The 15,299-nt window shown below is 40.5% G+C and overlaps 3 protein-coding genes across 3 annotated transcripts in view; 1 reads left to right on the top strand and 2 right to left on the bottom strand.

Moving 5' to 3' along the window:
* The window catches only part of LOC131768944 (endoplasmic reticulum aminopeptidase 1), a 34,262-nt gene extending 29,574 nt beyond the window's left edge, over positions 1-4,688 (top strand). The window contains exons 16-21 of the mRNA XM_059084645.2: positions 34-107; positions 466-576; positions 1,302-1,478; positions 2,610-2,750; positions 3,581-3,659; positions 3,939-4,688. Coding sequence (XP_058940628.2) covers positions 34-107; positions 466-576; positions 1,302-1,478; positions 2,610-2,750; positions 3,581-3,659; positions 3,939-4,103 — 747 coding nt within the window. The 3' untranslated portion in view covers positions 4,104-4,688. The remainder of the gene's footprint in view (positions 1-33; positions 108-465; positions 577-1,301; positions 1,479-2,609; positions 2,751-3,580; positions 3,660-3,938) is intronic.
* A 1,840-nt stretch (positions 4,689-6,528) lies between these two features.
* LOC131768967 (ankyrin repeat domain-containing protein 49-like) lies at positions 6,529-8,003 on the bottom strand. Its single transcript, XM_059084680.2, has one exon. It carries the CDS (start codon positions 7,814-7,816, stop codon positions 7,172-7,174), a length of 645 nt encoding a protein of 214 aa, XP_058940663.1. The 5' UTR covers positions 7,817-8,003; the 3' UTR covers positions 6,529-7,171.
* Positions 8,004-10,858: 2,855 nt separating this feature from the next.
* Positions 10,859-11,644, bottom strand: LOC136279248 (uncharacterized). Its single transcript, XM_066162856.1, has one exon. It carries the CDS (start codon positions 11,642-11,644, stop codon positions 10,859-10,861), a length of 786 nt encoding a protein of 261 aa, XP_066018953.1.
* Between the last annotated feature and the right edge of the window lie 3,655 nt (positions 11,645-15,299).

Raw genomic sequence — 15,299 nt, 5'->3', positions numbered from 1 at the left:
TCTTACAAACATTCTTCACAATATTTGTTCCAGAATTACTTGTGGTCTCTTCAGGATCATCTTATCGACTTGGTTGGCATGGAAGATACAGGGAATGACCTGGAAAGGTGCTTTTTATTTCTTTTTTCTTTTTAAAGAAATATCTAAAACAAACTAAGAACTAAGAGCCTTGCTAATATGTATCAAAAGAACTCAAACCAAAGTAATCAGTGGGCACTCAAAGTACACTCATCCAAACAAATCCAAGCCCAAGAAAAAGCCATACTAAGTTTTACCATTTGTTTTGGCTTCGTATCTTATGAGATGAGAGAGAGGTAGTAAGTTTTTTATACCAATCAGGAAACGTGATGAGGAAAAGACAATGGTAGTCTTGGATTCCCTTCTGACTCATTGAATGTTCCTCAGTTCCTGTATTTATGTTTCAACAGCTAGAGCCTGACTCAAAATTCCTTTTTTTTTGCGCAGATTTTTCAGATATGATGTGTTATCCGAGGCAATGAGGAGTGGTCAAAGGAAAGAGATTAGAGAGCGTTTTATTCGCTTGTTTAACGAGCTGAAGGAAACCCCTCTTGGAAGGTAACGACTCCCACGCACTCAAGGAAATTGTGAGGAAAAAAAGCCGAAAAACAAAACGCAAAAATTTTCAACCTCCACTCAAATAAAAAACTCCGCGTGCAGATAGAATGTCATTTCATGTTCTTCGTATTCGAAATAATTCGAAATATTTACGAATCACCCTTTTTGTATCTCAGCGCAAATGAAAACTTAAGGTTTCCTCCCCTAACCCTTTTCATCCGGATCGCGGAATATTCCGGGCGCGTGTTTGTTCGTTCATGTGAACGGATCCTGGAATATTCGGGCGCGCGTGTATTCGTTGATGTTAACGGATTCCGGAATATTCCGGGCGCGCGTGTGTTCGTTCATGTGGACGGATCGCGGAATATTCCGGTCACGCATGAGTTCGTTCATGTGAACGGATCCTGGAATATTCGGGCGCGCGTGTATTCGTTGATGTGAAAGGATTCCGGAATATTCCGGGCGCGCGTGTGTTCGTTCGTGTGGGCGGATCCCGGAATATTCCGGGTGCACTTGTGTTCGTTCATGTGGACGGATCCTGGAATATTCCGGGCGCGCGTGTTTGCACAGGTAGTCATAGATATTAGTTCTTGGAAAAAATATCAGTTATCCCGAACCGCAAAGGTATTCGCCGAGAAACCTTGTTTTCCCCCTGACTACTTGTCAATTTCTCGTCCTTCTGAATCGCTGAATTTTATTTTTTTTCGGTCTCCTCCCCTCCTCAGTCTTCCAAGTGTAGGTCCAAACTTCCGGTACCTGGCTTTCTCATTTGGGGTAAACAAGTCGAGTGAGGAGGACTGGCACTACCTCTGGTCCGTTTACCAACAGTCTCCTTTTGATACCGACCGGAAGTTCTTGATGAGAGTTATTACGTCATTCAATACGGAAAACATCAGATCAAGGTAACATTTTTTTTCAAGTATCCTTAAACTCGGAACTTTCTTCTTTGGGACTTAAGCATTATGGTCCACTACATCGTCTTTCACTCTAGTTTCAAACACTAAGGTTGCAATGTGCCGAATTAGAGAGTACCTCGCAAAACACAGATGGAGTGTTCCCTTACAGCATACACAAAGATAAAAGATTTTCTGAACCTAAATTGTTGAATACTAAAGAACTGACAACTTAATAGGAAATTTCCTGGTCGAAAACAGTCAGTCAGTTAGTCAGTGGATTCAGTCAGTGAGTTGGTCAGTCATTTAGTTAATCAGTTAGTCAGCCTAAGAGTTGTTTAGTCCGGTGATTCGTCAGTCTGTCAGTCAGACAGTCAGTCAACCATTCAGTCAGTCGCTTAGTAATTCATCAAGAATTTAGCCAGTTAATCATATAGTAAATCCGTCAGTCAGTTAGTCAGTCAGTCAGTCAGCCAGTCAGCCAGTCAGCCAGTCAGCCAGTCAGTCAGTCAATCCGCCAGTCAGCCAGTCATTCAGTCAATCAATCGGTCAGTTAGTCAGTCAGTCAGTTATCAGTCAATCAGTCAGTTAGTCAGTCAGTCAGTCAGTCAATCAGTCAGTTAGTCAGTCAGTCAGTTATCAGTCAGTCAGTTAGTTACCAGTCCCTCAGTCAGTCAGTCAGTCAGTCAGTCAGTCAGCCACTCACTTAGTCAGGCAACAAGGCGCTCGCTTAGTAATTTAGTCAGTTATTCAGCTAGTCACCCGGTCAGTCACGTAGTGATACAGTCGGCTAACCAGGCATTCAGTCACATAGAGAGTCAATCAATTAGTCATTCAGTCAATCGTTCAGTCCTTCAATCAATCGTTCAGTCATTCAGTCAATCGTTCAGTCCTTCAGTCAATCGTTCAGTCCTTCAGTCAAGCGTTCAGTCCTTCAGTCAATCGTTCAGTCCTTCAGTCAATCGTTCAGTCCTTCAGTCAAGCGTTCAGTCCTTCAGTCAATCGTTCAGTCCTTCAGTCAAGCGTTCAGTCATTCAGTCAATCGTTCAGTCATTCAGTCAATCGTTCAGTCTTTCAGTCAAGCGTTAAGACAGTCTGATAAGGTTTGTGACGGACTCTCCATGTTCATTTTATGAATAGAAATCTCCTGTTCAGTTTGGATGAAAACAGAGTTCGTCCGCAGGACAGCTTGTTTTGGATAGAAATGATGGGTAAAGGGCGCAGTAAGATGGACGATAGATGGGAATTTATACTAAAACACTGGAAAACTCTCGCAAGAAGGTAGGTTCGTAATTACCTACCATTTAAACAAATGTAGCTTCTAGAAGAATTAAAAAATTGGCAATAGATCGCGTGATTCTTCTTGTTACTCACCAAATGCATTCATTAAAGCCTAGACTTTGGTTTCTTCATCCATGATATGTTTTTTCCTACGATTTCAATTTTTCCTCTGCAAAGTGTCAAAATAGCAAGAGAAATCATTTATTTTTCGAGGCAGGAGGGTACGAAAACAGGGAAATCCAACCCTTTATTGTCTAATTTCTTGCTAAGACAAATGCTTTCAGGTCATGCTCTTTCGTCATCTCTTCTTGTAAGGCTCTTGCCGAATCTCGCCATTTGCTTCTCTCCTAGAGCCCTCTCCCATTTTATTTTGCCCTGTTTTTTCGATTATTCTCCATGAATTATTTAGTGTCAACCTTGTCTTGGCGACGTGGTTGGCCGAGTGTCCATCAAGTAACACGCATGTAAGTGCAAGGCTTTTCGTGTGCAACAACATCTTCACTCACATGTAAAGTCATTCTCTGGCAAGTGCATCTGAACGCCCAAACCATTTATCTCCTCTTCCTCCCCTCAAATTATCGAGGGAGAGCTGAATCAGATCCACTCTTTCTATCATCTCTACAGGTCTTGCTGTATTTCATCAATGATCAAATACACCTAACATAACGAACGAATAAATATGATTTTGGTACTTCGTGTTGTTCTTGCGAAAACTATAGTTTGAACCGTAAACAGGAGAAACAGGAAAGGACTTTAAGAAAGGAATATGATTGCTAGTGCGTATGTAATCTTTTGGTTTGTGTCCTGAACTGAATTTTACTTTTTATTAGATATGCTGGAAGCTACAAGTTTGGTAACCTTATCAAAGCGGTGGCTGGAAGTTTTCACTCAAAAGACCAGCTTAAAATGGCAAGTACATGAAATCGTTTCCCATCTTTCCACTTCCGTTGCATATTGTTAGCTACTCTATCAAACAATCGGTTAGGTCCCCTGAAGGGAACATACCCAACCCAACCTCATCAAAGAGATAAAATCATCGTTTACGTTCTGTGGTGTGTTCAGTGATCTGATATTTGAGGTATGATATGTAAGCAACCGGATAGAAGCTTTACTTTTTTCCTTGTGTATGATAATGGATATGAAGACATGATCACGCTTATGTCCTCACATCATGATTCATTTTGCTAGGTTAAGAAAACCTTTCAATCCTTAACTCCCGGGGAAATTGCTGTCAGAGCTCAAAGCCAGACCGTGGAGAAAATACAACATAATATTGCTGGTAACCCTGCACATCTTAAGACAAGCGAAAAACGAATAGTCAGATGGCTGAAAGACTACAAACGAATTTCCTGAAACGACGTCAGAGAGTTATGGGAGTGAATCATTTTTTGAAAAAGTCCTTGAAGCGTAATGGGTACACTTGTTAAGTTTGTCCAAGTTTATGGTCACAGCGACAAACGTGTTGTAAGGAGACTCACTAATATCATATTTTCCCCTCTGGAGGATGTTTGTTTTTGCTAAAAGATCAGATTTTTGTGAGCAGAAACAAACTCTTATCGGTGAGTCTTTAGTCCCAATCTGAGGAGTTTCAGATACAAGCAAGGTTCAAATCTAAGGTGGTGTGTTTGGTCCACGATTCAAGTGGCTGTGAAGGGAGGTGATAGAAAATATACGGTAAAACTATCTACCTAACATTTCCAAGTTATCGCAAAAAAGCTACACCCTACAGGAAGATAGAACATCTATGGATATCCGATAGGCTACTGTTCTCCCTTTTTAATTAAATCGTATTTTATCAATATTTCCATCACGTGCACTTCAAGTTTGCCATCACGAACATAATATTCATCCAACAAACATAGGAAAATCAAGCTTGGCTCTGTTAACAGTACACCGCAGTAAAACATATATCTGCAAGAAATTTGCACCGTTAAATCGTCGAGCTTTTGTTTGTTGCTAAGCCTTTTATTGTTTATTCCTTTTTCCTATCGTGTTTTGGTTCGTTTTCTCGTTTTTGCTTCGTCCGTTCGTTTAGGACTTCGTGCGTTTGTTCGTCCATTCGTTCGTTTGATTGGCCTTAACTTCGTCTGCTTGTGCTTTGGTTCGTCTCCTCGTTTTTGCTTCGTCCGTTCGTTGAGAACTTCGTGCGTTTGTTCGTCCATTCGTTCGTTTGTTTGGGCTTCACTTTGTCTGTTTCTGCTGGGATTCGTTTCCTCGTTTTTGTGTCGTCCATTCGTTGAGGACTTCGTGTGTTTGTTCGTCCATTCGTTCTTTTGTTTGGGCTTCACTTCGTCTGTTTGTGCTTTGGTTCGTTTCCCTGTCTTTGCTTCGTTAGTTGGTTCTTCGTATCGCTTATTCTTTCGCCAGTTTGTTCATCCGTACCAACCGTCTCCCTCTATTCAGACGCTTGCAACCTTGTTCTTTCTGTATGCTTTCATGCTTTGGTTGGTCGGTGGTTGTCAAATCATAATAGCTGACCTGTGTGGGCAAGTCACAGCACAAAAGATTTTCAATCTAAAAAGTCAACAAAGCAACTCCTACATGAATAGTTTAACTCACGGTTTTAAAATTAGTGTAGAATTGATTCTCTGCCGCTACTGTTGACGGTTCCGTCTTTTAAGGCATATGTCTGTTTCTGTTTGCACATTAGTCTCATCGAACCACTAAAATATTTTGTTCTAAATTACTTTTTTTTCGTAATAATTTTACCACGAGTTTGATACAATGAGATTGATTTATGATTTAGAATTATCCTGAAAGGAATAATCTTTAATTTTTTTGTTAAAGTCTCTCAAACCTCCTTACCCCTTTAGATTTACATGTAAATTCTCCTCTAAATTTCATAACATTATTATGGAGACAGGTGCTGAGAATAGACAACTTCATCAACCGGAGAGGGTAATATTGATTTTGTTCGGTTACAAATGAGAAATAGAGCTAAGGGATTAAAAGCTCTATGAAGCCCCTGGGGGTGGGGCAAAGGCTTCTCCTGACGATTCCTGACTCAGATCTTTATAACTAAATGTTAAGTAATAGTTTGTAGTTAAGAAAAGTGCATTCGGATTTACCAACACGTGAATGTTTTTAAAAAAAAAAGTTTAAACTGAAATACTCACAGCAGGAGACTTAGAAGAACTATTACGAGATTACTGATGCATTCATTTTTTTCTGCTCTCTATTATTCTCTTCTCGTCCAACATTTATCGACAGTCGAGTTCTGGTTACTTAAAAGACAACATTTTCAAAGCATCAGGTAACGAATGTTCATGAAATATTACCCTTGAGTGTCAGAAATGACGTTAACGTGTACGGGCGAGTGTGATAGTTGAAGAACAGCTCTTTACACGGTCTTTCACTTTCAATAACACACTTTTGTTTCTTTCTTAACCCTTTCGCTTCTAAGATCTCATTAGTAATTCTCCTTACCGTCTGCCCTACAGTTCTTATGATGATAATTCGAAGAAGTTGGTATTGGATCAACTTATGATCCCCTAATGGATATTTTTCATACTTCTCATCACTTGCCAGTTGATATTGTATTGATATTGTAAGGAGAAATTCTCTCTTGGTCACTCATGGGAGTGAAAGGGTTAACACCTCTATTCATTTTATTGAATATTAGTTTTGAGAATCTGGAGTTGCATCAGTTCAGTCTTGCCTCGTCGATTCCGTTCGTTATTCTTGTCGCCTCTTTGCTGAAGGCTGTATCCAAGAGTAATATGCATGATACCAATAAAGTTATGTCTGAAATCACTACTACACGTCAAAGGAGCTTTTAAAGAATTCGGCTTTTATTTTTCAATTACCTTTCCCATTATAATCACACCGGCTCTTATCCTCTACTATTAAACTTCTTTAGCAAACTGTTTTTCATAGTTAACAAACACTTTTAAGATTATTGCGAATTTGGTTCGTTCCAACGTTTAGCATGCACCGCTACATTTTGCTGGAAGATCCTTACTCTGTAACACGCCACCATTTAGGTCATTCCATTATGTGAAGCAGAATATTTGATCTCTATGCTTTTCAAGTTTGCTATACAATCTTATTGTACATATATGTTATATTGCATTGTTTATTTTCTAAATTTCGCGAAAGAAAATCTTACTGGTTTGCCGCTTTGCTAAGCAGCGATTTCAACGGTGTACAAACATAGACTTGAACGGAAAAAATAGGTTCATAAGATGAGGAAAAAATGCGCAGAAATGTCTCTTAAAACGTGCTCGCCTGCTCTCCGTACTAGAAGATCTATTCTTGCATTTGTGAAAAGCATCTAGCACTGACACGGTGAATGGTTTTTGCAGTTTGTTTCGAACTTCGTGTTTTCCTTAATCACTTCAAATGAACAATGTATCTGTATGTCTCGCTTCTTTGCTCCCATAGCCGAGCTTTTGTCTTGTTAACAAACTGACAGAGTTCTTTCAGTTATGCAATTCTTCTTCGTTCTCACCCTCCATCTTGCCTCCCGCGGCGAACACGGGATCGAGGAAGCCATTTTTTATTTTATCAATCGGTGCTCCACTTCTAATCAAGAGTTCCGCACATTCGAAATTTCCGCTGATAACAGCAGCTTCTAACGGAGTGAAGCCCTCCGAACACTCCAGAGTCAAATTCGCGCCATTCTCGATAAGGATCTGCGCGCACTCTACGAAGCCTTCCGAAGCAGCCTCGTGAATCGGTAGCCTTCCGATGGAGTTCGCTTGATTCACGTTGACGTTTCCCTCTCGCAGTATCTTGGCCAGTTCCTCAGTATTGTTTTCCATCACGGCGGAAAGAAGTAAAATCTCCGGACAAAACGACACGGCCCTCGGAGGTTTTTGGCTTTCGTCGGGGCTTGCGAAAATCGGCATTGTTTGATATCTTCTTCGTACTACGTCGTCAACACTTCGGCGACTTCGCACGATAGCTTGCGTTAGTTCCTCCCCAGCTGAAATCTTTCTCTCTCTTGGTGCTGACTCTTCGGGTTTTGACCCATCCTCTGCTTTCGAAAGCGCTTCGTCCGGGCAAGAATACTTCCTCTTCTTCAGCTGCCCCCTGAACGACATTTTCCCTTTAATTACCTTCATAATAACCTCCCGTGCTACTTTATCAGGGAATCAAACAGGTGAACTTCCTGTAAACTGTGCGGACGATAGAGTGGTTTGCAAGGCGAGAATCTGCTAAGCTGCGAAAGACGATTTTGCGAAGCTTTTTTTGTGTTGATAACGATGTGAGCTAAGTTAGTAGGAATCTCATCACGCCCTTTAAACTAATAACAGCAATAATGTCAAACATCTAGAAAAAGCACTCAAAACGCAATGTCGGTAAAAACTTAAAAACGGAAACAATTGAAAATAAAGAATAGAGCGACAGGAGGGCGCGAGACTCCATTTGATATTTACATGCCCGGGGGGGGGCTTATCTGAACGGACCTCTGGAGCTGGCATCATACACAAGTGGACAGGGATAACATATTCCATAGATTTATGGAAAAAAACCGTAATTCAGATATTTTAAAGGGTTTAACAGTTGTTTTAAAAAGTTGCTCAAGAGGAAACTGATTGAAGTCGTTCAGTTAGTAACTTCAACGCTTATTTCTTTCTCTTTGGTTTGTCATTTAAGGACTTCTGTAGCTACACCAGAGGAGAACTGTCTTTTTGTTTTTGCGAAAGTGTACGGTGGAGTACTCTCTAACAAAACGTTGTTTGGTACCCCCCCGCCCCCCCGGTTTACTAGCTAATAAGTAATTTGCTCTGTAGTAAACAAAGACTTCCCATATAGGGACGAAGACATCGTGTCGGAGCCCCTGCTGTGATAGGAACAACTCACACTCGCGTGTTTTCTAAACAGCCATTCGTAAAACACATGAAAGTAGTTTGATCACTGAGTCGGGTTCTGTAACGCCCCGTTATTGCAATGACACTTGGCTTAATTGTCATTCAACAAAGAGTCTTGCGGTTTTACAGGATAGAATTAAATGCAATTTGCGGTTAGCCTGTTTAAAGTTTTTTTCTCGAAAGAGTGCGTTTATTCAATGAGGTTTTTTTCTTTGTTCTTTTATCAAGGACAAGCTCGTTCTCCATCGTTAAGCGTCATAAAGAGTTATCTAGAATGATCAATAAACTGCACCCTGTTTATCGTTTGTGGTGTTCAAAACTGTTTTAAACAAGAGTAAACACTTACACCAAACATTCTGTTCTAAGACAAATGACCTAAAATAGAAATGATTCTCAAAGACTGGATAATTTTCTGCAGGTGAACGGAGTCAGTCGTCCACTGATAAGACTTACAGGTTGCGACTGTGAAAGGTCTCGGAATCCACCCTCAATCTTCAGTTTGACTTATGAGACTGTAAATAAATGTTTGGGAATACGTGCTGAAGTATTTTGTTCACTTTGTGGCGTAATCGATGGCTGTTAATAGCTGATGTCTAGTGTTGATAAAATCTAAACAAAAGCCTCCGTAAATTTAATTACAAAACACGTCAGGCGAAGGAAATCTTTGCTTGCATTTCATTACATCAGAAGGTTTCATTGTTGCAAAATTTTTTGTTTGTCTCAACCGCGTTGATGATGTAAAACACTTTAACATAATGAGCTCAATTGATAAAACCAAATAATGTTGTGATATACCCCACCGACGTAGCACCACAGTTTCTTCAAAAACGTACACCTTGGTTTCATCGGTAGACTGCCTTTATTTCCAAACTCTTTCACAGTGATTTGAGCGAAAGCTGTGAACGATAAGGAATCTTACCTCCCTCTAACAAAAACTGTTCTTGGGTTTGAGTGGACGCTTATTCGAGGGGGACACTTATTTGAGGCTGGTTGCTTATTAACTTTTCTCCATTTTCAGAAAGTAGTAAGTTTATTTTGCAACAAAACGATAAATGACTGTGAATATATGAAAGTCATGTATGTAAACTGCGAATGAAGACGTGAATGTGAAAGCGATCTTTGCAGTAAAGAACACTACTTGAGCAGTAGTGAAAATAAGGCCTGAAATAATAATAAAACGTGAGGCAGAATTTTTACTGTTCGATCAAAGTTTCTTTAAAATGCCAAGAGAACTCGCTCCTCGGGGAAGTCTTTTAGTAGCACTTACTGAGGTCAATTAAGGGGTAGAGGATAGGGAGAAATCTCATACCCAGATCCTACCTTGTAACTCTGACTGAAATGGAGGACCGCTTGGCCGTGAAAGGTCTGGGTACGAGACTAGGAAGCGGATGAACGCTTATTTGAAGATGGGCGTTCGTTAACTTTACCCGCCTATAGAATAAGTGCAAAAATGAATGAATACCTTAAGTACTATTTTTTCAATCGTTTTTTCTTCAGTTATCCCTTTCATCTCTCTAGCCTCCAATTCTACGCTATAATCGTGCCGCACAAGAAATTTTAGCGCTCATATCAGTGGCAGCCTAAGACGAATCGAGCAAGTTCAATCAACAGAATAGAAAGATAGATAGATAGATAGATAGATAGATAGATAGATAGATAGATAGATAGATAGATAGATAGATAGATAGATAGATAGATAGTTTATTATCAAATAAAATACATTGCAGCTATAGGCTGAATTGCGTGCTTTTCACAATCATTGATTATATAAGACTATATAAGACTACCCATAGTTAGTAGAGGAGACTACGGACTACTATGGACTACCTATTACAAAAATGCTAAGACCTAAATAAAATTACTAATATAACTAATATAGCTAATATACAGCAGTGGAATAGCTAAAAATCTAGGTTAGCACACGCGCACATAGCCGGGATAAATGAAAATTTGAAACGGTCAGTGCGAAAGCGCGGCATGTTAAAAACGCGCCGGTGTCTAGTATTGTAAGCTGAAAAAAGCCTATCTAGCAGCAAATTATATAATTTGTGAGATGGATTTGAGACAGACAAAAACAGATCCGTACATAATTTCATGCGTCTGTCATAGAGCGAAGCTTAACCGTGCCTGTCTAAAGAGTCATGGTATGACAGTTCTGGTGAAATGATGGATAATGCGCGTCTTTGGACCCTTTCAATGTCATCAGTAAGATACGCAGGTAACGCATGATGGAATATTTGTGTGCAGTATTCCAGAACAGGACGTATAGTTGTACAATAAAAATTAATTATGTCATCCGCTGGAACGCGGGCTCTCTTCAGGAGGATCGATAATTTTCAACACAGCCGGACCGATGAACGCAGATACCACGAAGTCTTCGGCTAATTTGGAAATTATTGGTGTGAGGGAAATTGGTCGTAAGTGCTTGTTGATGACTTCGACAGGTTTCTGTTTAGGAATGGGTACCACATCCGCCAGCTTCCAAGATGGGGGAAGTTGTTGCTCAGCAAAGCTATAATTAAGGATGGAAGTCACTGGCTGAGCTATAAAGTCAGCATATTCCCTAAACACCCAACTAGGTATCCCATCGGGACCCGCAGCCTTGCGGGGGTTCAACTTTCTGATTGCGGTCAAAACATCGACCTCAGAAATGGTTACCACCGCCGAGTTCGCTTCGAAGGGTGGAATAGCATCGAGTGGCGAGAAAGACTTCATTTGGTCCAGAAAGGCAGAATTGATGGCATTTGCGACATCACGGTCTGGAAGATGGTGATCCAGTCCCTCAACGTGGAGTAGCGAACGCAGATTGTCAGAACCTGATGCAGGAGTCATCCCAGCGATACGCTTGACCTCCCCCCACCATTGGGAGGGCTTGGTGTTCTTTAGATGTTTAACTTTAGAAGCAAAAAACCTCTCACGGAGAGCTTTCCGCTCCCGGTTGACAGTATTTCGAAGGTGACGGAAGCTGGCTAAATCCCCTGACATAAAAGCTTGCTGACGCTTGGCGATTAGAGTCTTAAATTCAGGAGTAATCCACGGAGGGTCATTAAGATGAACCTTAGATTTCACTGCGGGCATGATAGCGTCCAGACCTGCGGTGATGATGTCACACAGTTGTCTAGAGCGATCATCAATATTAGGAGCAGAATCCAAAATGGACCAATCAACGGCTGAAAAGAACCGTCCTAGTTCGGCTTTCCTACTAGCACGTGTGTCACGCCTCGAAATTAACTTTCTGCTAGGCCCAGCGTGGGATGGCCTCTTTTTAGTGCGGACGATGACCACGTTATATAACTTTATATATAAAATGTTTATATTCTTTTGGTTCACTGTAGGAAAACTGGTGATGAGAACAGCTAAGTTATCAACCGGAGTGTTGGATTTTGATAAACAACTAACTCTTCACTCTGATGCACTAGGAATTGCACGGCAGCAAACGTAAAATTCTCCACACAGTCTTAACCCTTTAACTCCCATGAGTGATCAAGACTGAATTTCTCCTTACAATATCAATACAATATCAAGTAGACAAGTGATGAGAATAAAGAGAAATGTCAATTAGGAGATTATTAATTGATCCTGTACCAAATTCTCTGAATTAACATCATAAGAATCGTACAGCAGACAGTGAGGAGAATTACAAATGAGATCTTGGGAGTGAAAGGGTGAATAAGTTTCGCAAGGCTTGCGCAACCTTTTAGCGCAGGAATGTTGCGCGCACGAGCCCGCACTTCTCTCTCCGAGGACCGGAGACTAAATCGGAGAAAGTGGGGGAAATGAATTGGATGTGTTATAGTGTTAGTAAAACTGTTAGTCTTAGTCCCTATTACTGCCGTTCATTTGGAACGTCACTCAACACTTTCCCGATGCTGTAAGGAAGCGTTGCGAAGGTGACCATCTTTCTCCTCACACTAAAAATTTGAGCTATGATTCTATGGCAAGGTTTACGTCGTATGTTATGCAGGGCATCTTCGAAGAACCCGGTTCGTGCGTTTTGAGAAGTCAGCCTAATTTGTCATTTGCCATGTAAGTTTGCTAACCACGCCGGTCACGCTGTCATTCTTTTACTTTAAAACATGCGGGAAACACATTTTCGCTTTGAGTTAGAGACCTTAGGCAGACAGGACGGCAACACAGGGGAAAACGTCGACAAAACATGAATCATTATAAATAAGCAAAAGGCAGGATGTGTTTACCGTCTTTAACAGCGCCACACCCTAACTGCAGCATAACATAAGTGAGCAAATGGAAACGTAAATGATTCGAAGTTCGAGATTGCTGTTGTTTTTCAGAGGACGGACGGAAAATGTACAGTGTATTAAAAAGCACGTGCTGAAACTTTTTTTTGCTTCAGGGTGTGGGGAGCGCGAGGCGCGGGTACCACGCGAGAGGAGAAGCGTGTTTACTTATGCTGGACTCAAAAACTCAAAACAAATAACTTTCTTCCTTCAGGATGCTCTTTTAATGACTAGTGACTTCTGAAAATGTTGTCATAATCACAGGCCATGCAGGAGATTTTGCGATTTAGTAAGGTTGATTAAATAAACCATCTTACGAAGGAGCAGTCAAGCGGAGGGAATTCCTTTCCCATCTTCTTTTATTACTTAGTCTGTTCTTTAACGCACAACCAATGCTACGACTTCATTCGAACTTCTCATCTTCTAAGAAAGAGTTATTATTATATCTTTGTGTTTAAGCTGAACCTGTTCTCTTCTTTATGTCACATTACTGGACTAGACGAAGCAAATCATTGCGGAGGTCTCGTTATTTTGATTTAACAGAGGGAATGATTGTCTCAAAATCTCTATAACTTCCGGCGCAATTTTTTCATATGCCCATCTGTGTACATCTTACAGAAGGAAGGGTCAAGTTTATTGTTACGTATCCGTATGAGCCAAAAATAGTATCTTGGCGACTAAGTGATTATTGTAGTATCAAAAAGAGAGAATCCTCCAAAGTGATAAGGTTCTCTTCGTTTGGTTTACTTTTGCTACCTCTTAGGCGCATGTCTACCCTGAATGATTGTCGTTAATCCTCGAATCAGCACCTCCTCTCCAATCAGAAGCACTCCTCTTATAATAAACGCCCCTCGTATCGGCCAAAAATCTTATGTATCGCTTCCTCGAATAATCTTATCTCGAAGTAAGCATCCCATGTACTAATTTTTATAATTCAAAGATTTCGGGTATTTTGGGTTATCTCTATCCGCCCTAATGTCGGTAGAGGGCGTGTTAAAGTTGTGTCTGCGAATGATATGAATTACCCTTTTTTAGTATCTTCTTGGATACCTGCTTTTATATATAGCAGTATGTTCTATTTTAAAAGTATAGTCTGTTCTTAGACTTTCTCGACCACAGTGCGAGTTTTGATACCGAAAATATAATGATATCCGGTATGGGAGATAATCCATCGTGTCGGGAAAGTTACGTTAATTAACAGAAATTCTTTTTGGTAAAACAAGACATGCATCGTAAAATCCCATCAAAATCTGCCACATAATAAACAACATGCTTTGTCCTCGCTCTGACGGCTTTGACTGAGTACAGCTGCCCCTTCCCCTGTTTTGTTCGAGGTAAGAGGGCGGCTGCTCACAAGCACTAATTGTTCTCCTAAACGAGCTATCCGATCTGGAACATCCGATCTGACATTCAGACGATTAAGGTACGGAAGGAGTAGGAAACTAAATGATTATCGAAATACGTTACTTTGACACATGTTTTACTCAAGTATTCTAGTTCATTTTACTATGCCTTGTCCAGTGAATTCCTAAAGGAATTAACATTGCATGGAACCCCTCACTGGGGACCGTTGAGCTGAATTCAACGAAAACTGCACTCAGGTGTCTTCACATAAACATGTTACATCGTGTTCCTTGCTAACTTTTGCTATGTTTAACAAGAGAATATTTAAACAGTTTATGTTCTAATGATGAACGAACTTGCTGGGGAATAAGAGTGATCAGGTATCGGAGACCTAAATTGCTGAAGAGGAACTCGTACCTTTAGCCGTTCATGTTTACAATCCGTCCATTCAACATTATTTTCCTCTTTCAGAAAAGCAAGAGAATCCCATAAAAGATATATATAATTTTGTCGATATATGTTCACACTAAAATGGTAAAACGTTACGGCCTTTAGCTTATCTTCCCCATCCCCCCACCTCCTCCTTCTTCTTCTTCTTCTCCCCCCCCCCCCCCCAACATGATACTGAGAAAAAAATGGAAGGCCAGGTCACTTTCCAGCATCAAATTTTTTAAATGCTAAGGATTAAGATACAAAGGGGGGAGAGAAAAAACCCTAGTCATAACACGTTTGTGTTGGTGAAAATTCGACAGAATAACTAACCCAGCAAAATATGTATTGTAGGATTTGAAATGTTGCAATTTTCAGTCTCACAATACGCAATGCTTAACAGTAAGAGGTGATCATTTTGCTGTGAGCATATGCTTTCAAAATCCTTTCATTGCTTTCATTCCTTTAGGCGATCAGCTAGAGTGGATTAGTGCAGTTAAAACCTCCAAAGAAGATTTTTCTGTGAATTTTTGGTGCGGATGAATAAAAAGCGATTTAAATTCTAAAGAACGCGACGTATTTTTCTGACCCTGAAACCTTTTCACAGAACGGCGTTAATATCTTGTGTCATCGCAACCTTCGAGTTGATGCGTCTTTTTCACCTTTGCCAGTTTATCTACGTCTTTTCCTGTCGTCTGGAAATATACAGTCGAATTCCTCTT

Source organism: Pocillopora verrucosa, chromosome 2, assembly GCF_036669915.1.
Source record: "Pocillopora verrucosa isolate sample1 chromosome 2, ASM3666991v2, whole genome shotgun sequence".
In the NCBI taxonomy this organism is placed as follows: Eukaryota; Metazoa; Cnidaria; class Anthozoa; order Scleractinia; family Pocilloporidae; genus Pocillopora; species Pocillopora verrucosa.
Note: the sequence above shows the minus strand (reverse complement) of the source record. Positions and strands in the feature narration are given on the sequence as shown.

Coding starts and splice junctions, on each gene's coding strand:
- LOC131768967 (XM_059084680.2), bottom strand. CDS start 7,816: ATGAAGGTAATTAAAGGGAAAATGTCGTTCAGGGGGCAGCTGAAGAAG.
- LOC136279248 (XM_066162856.1), bottom strand. CDS start 11,644: ATGCCCGCAGTGAAATCTAAGGTTCATCTTAATGACCCTCCGTGGATT.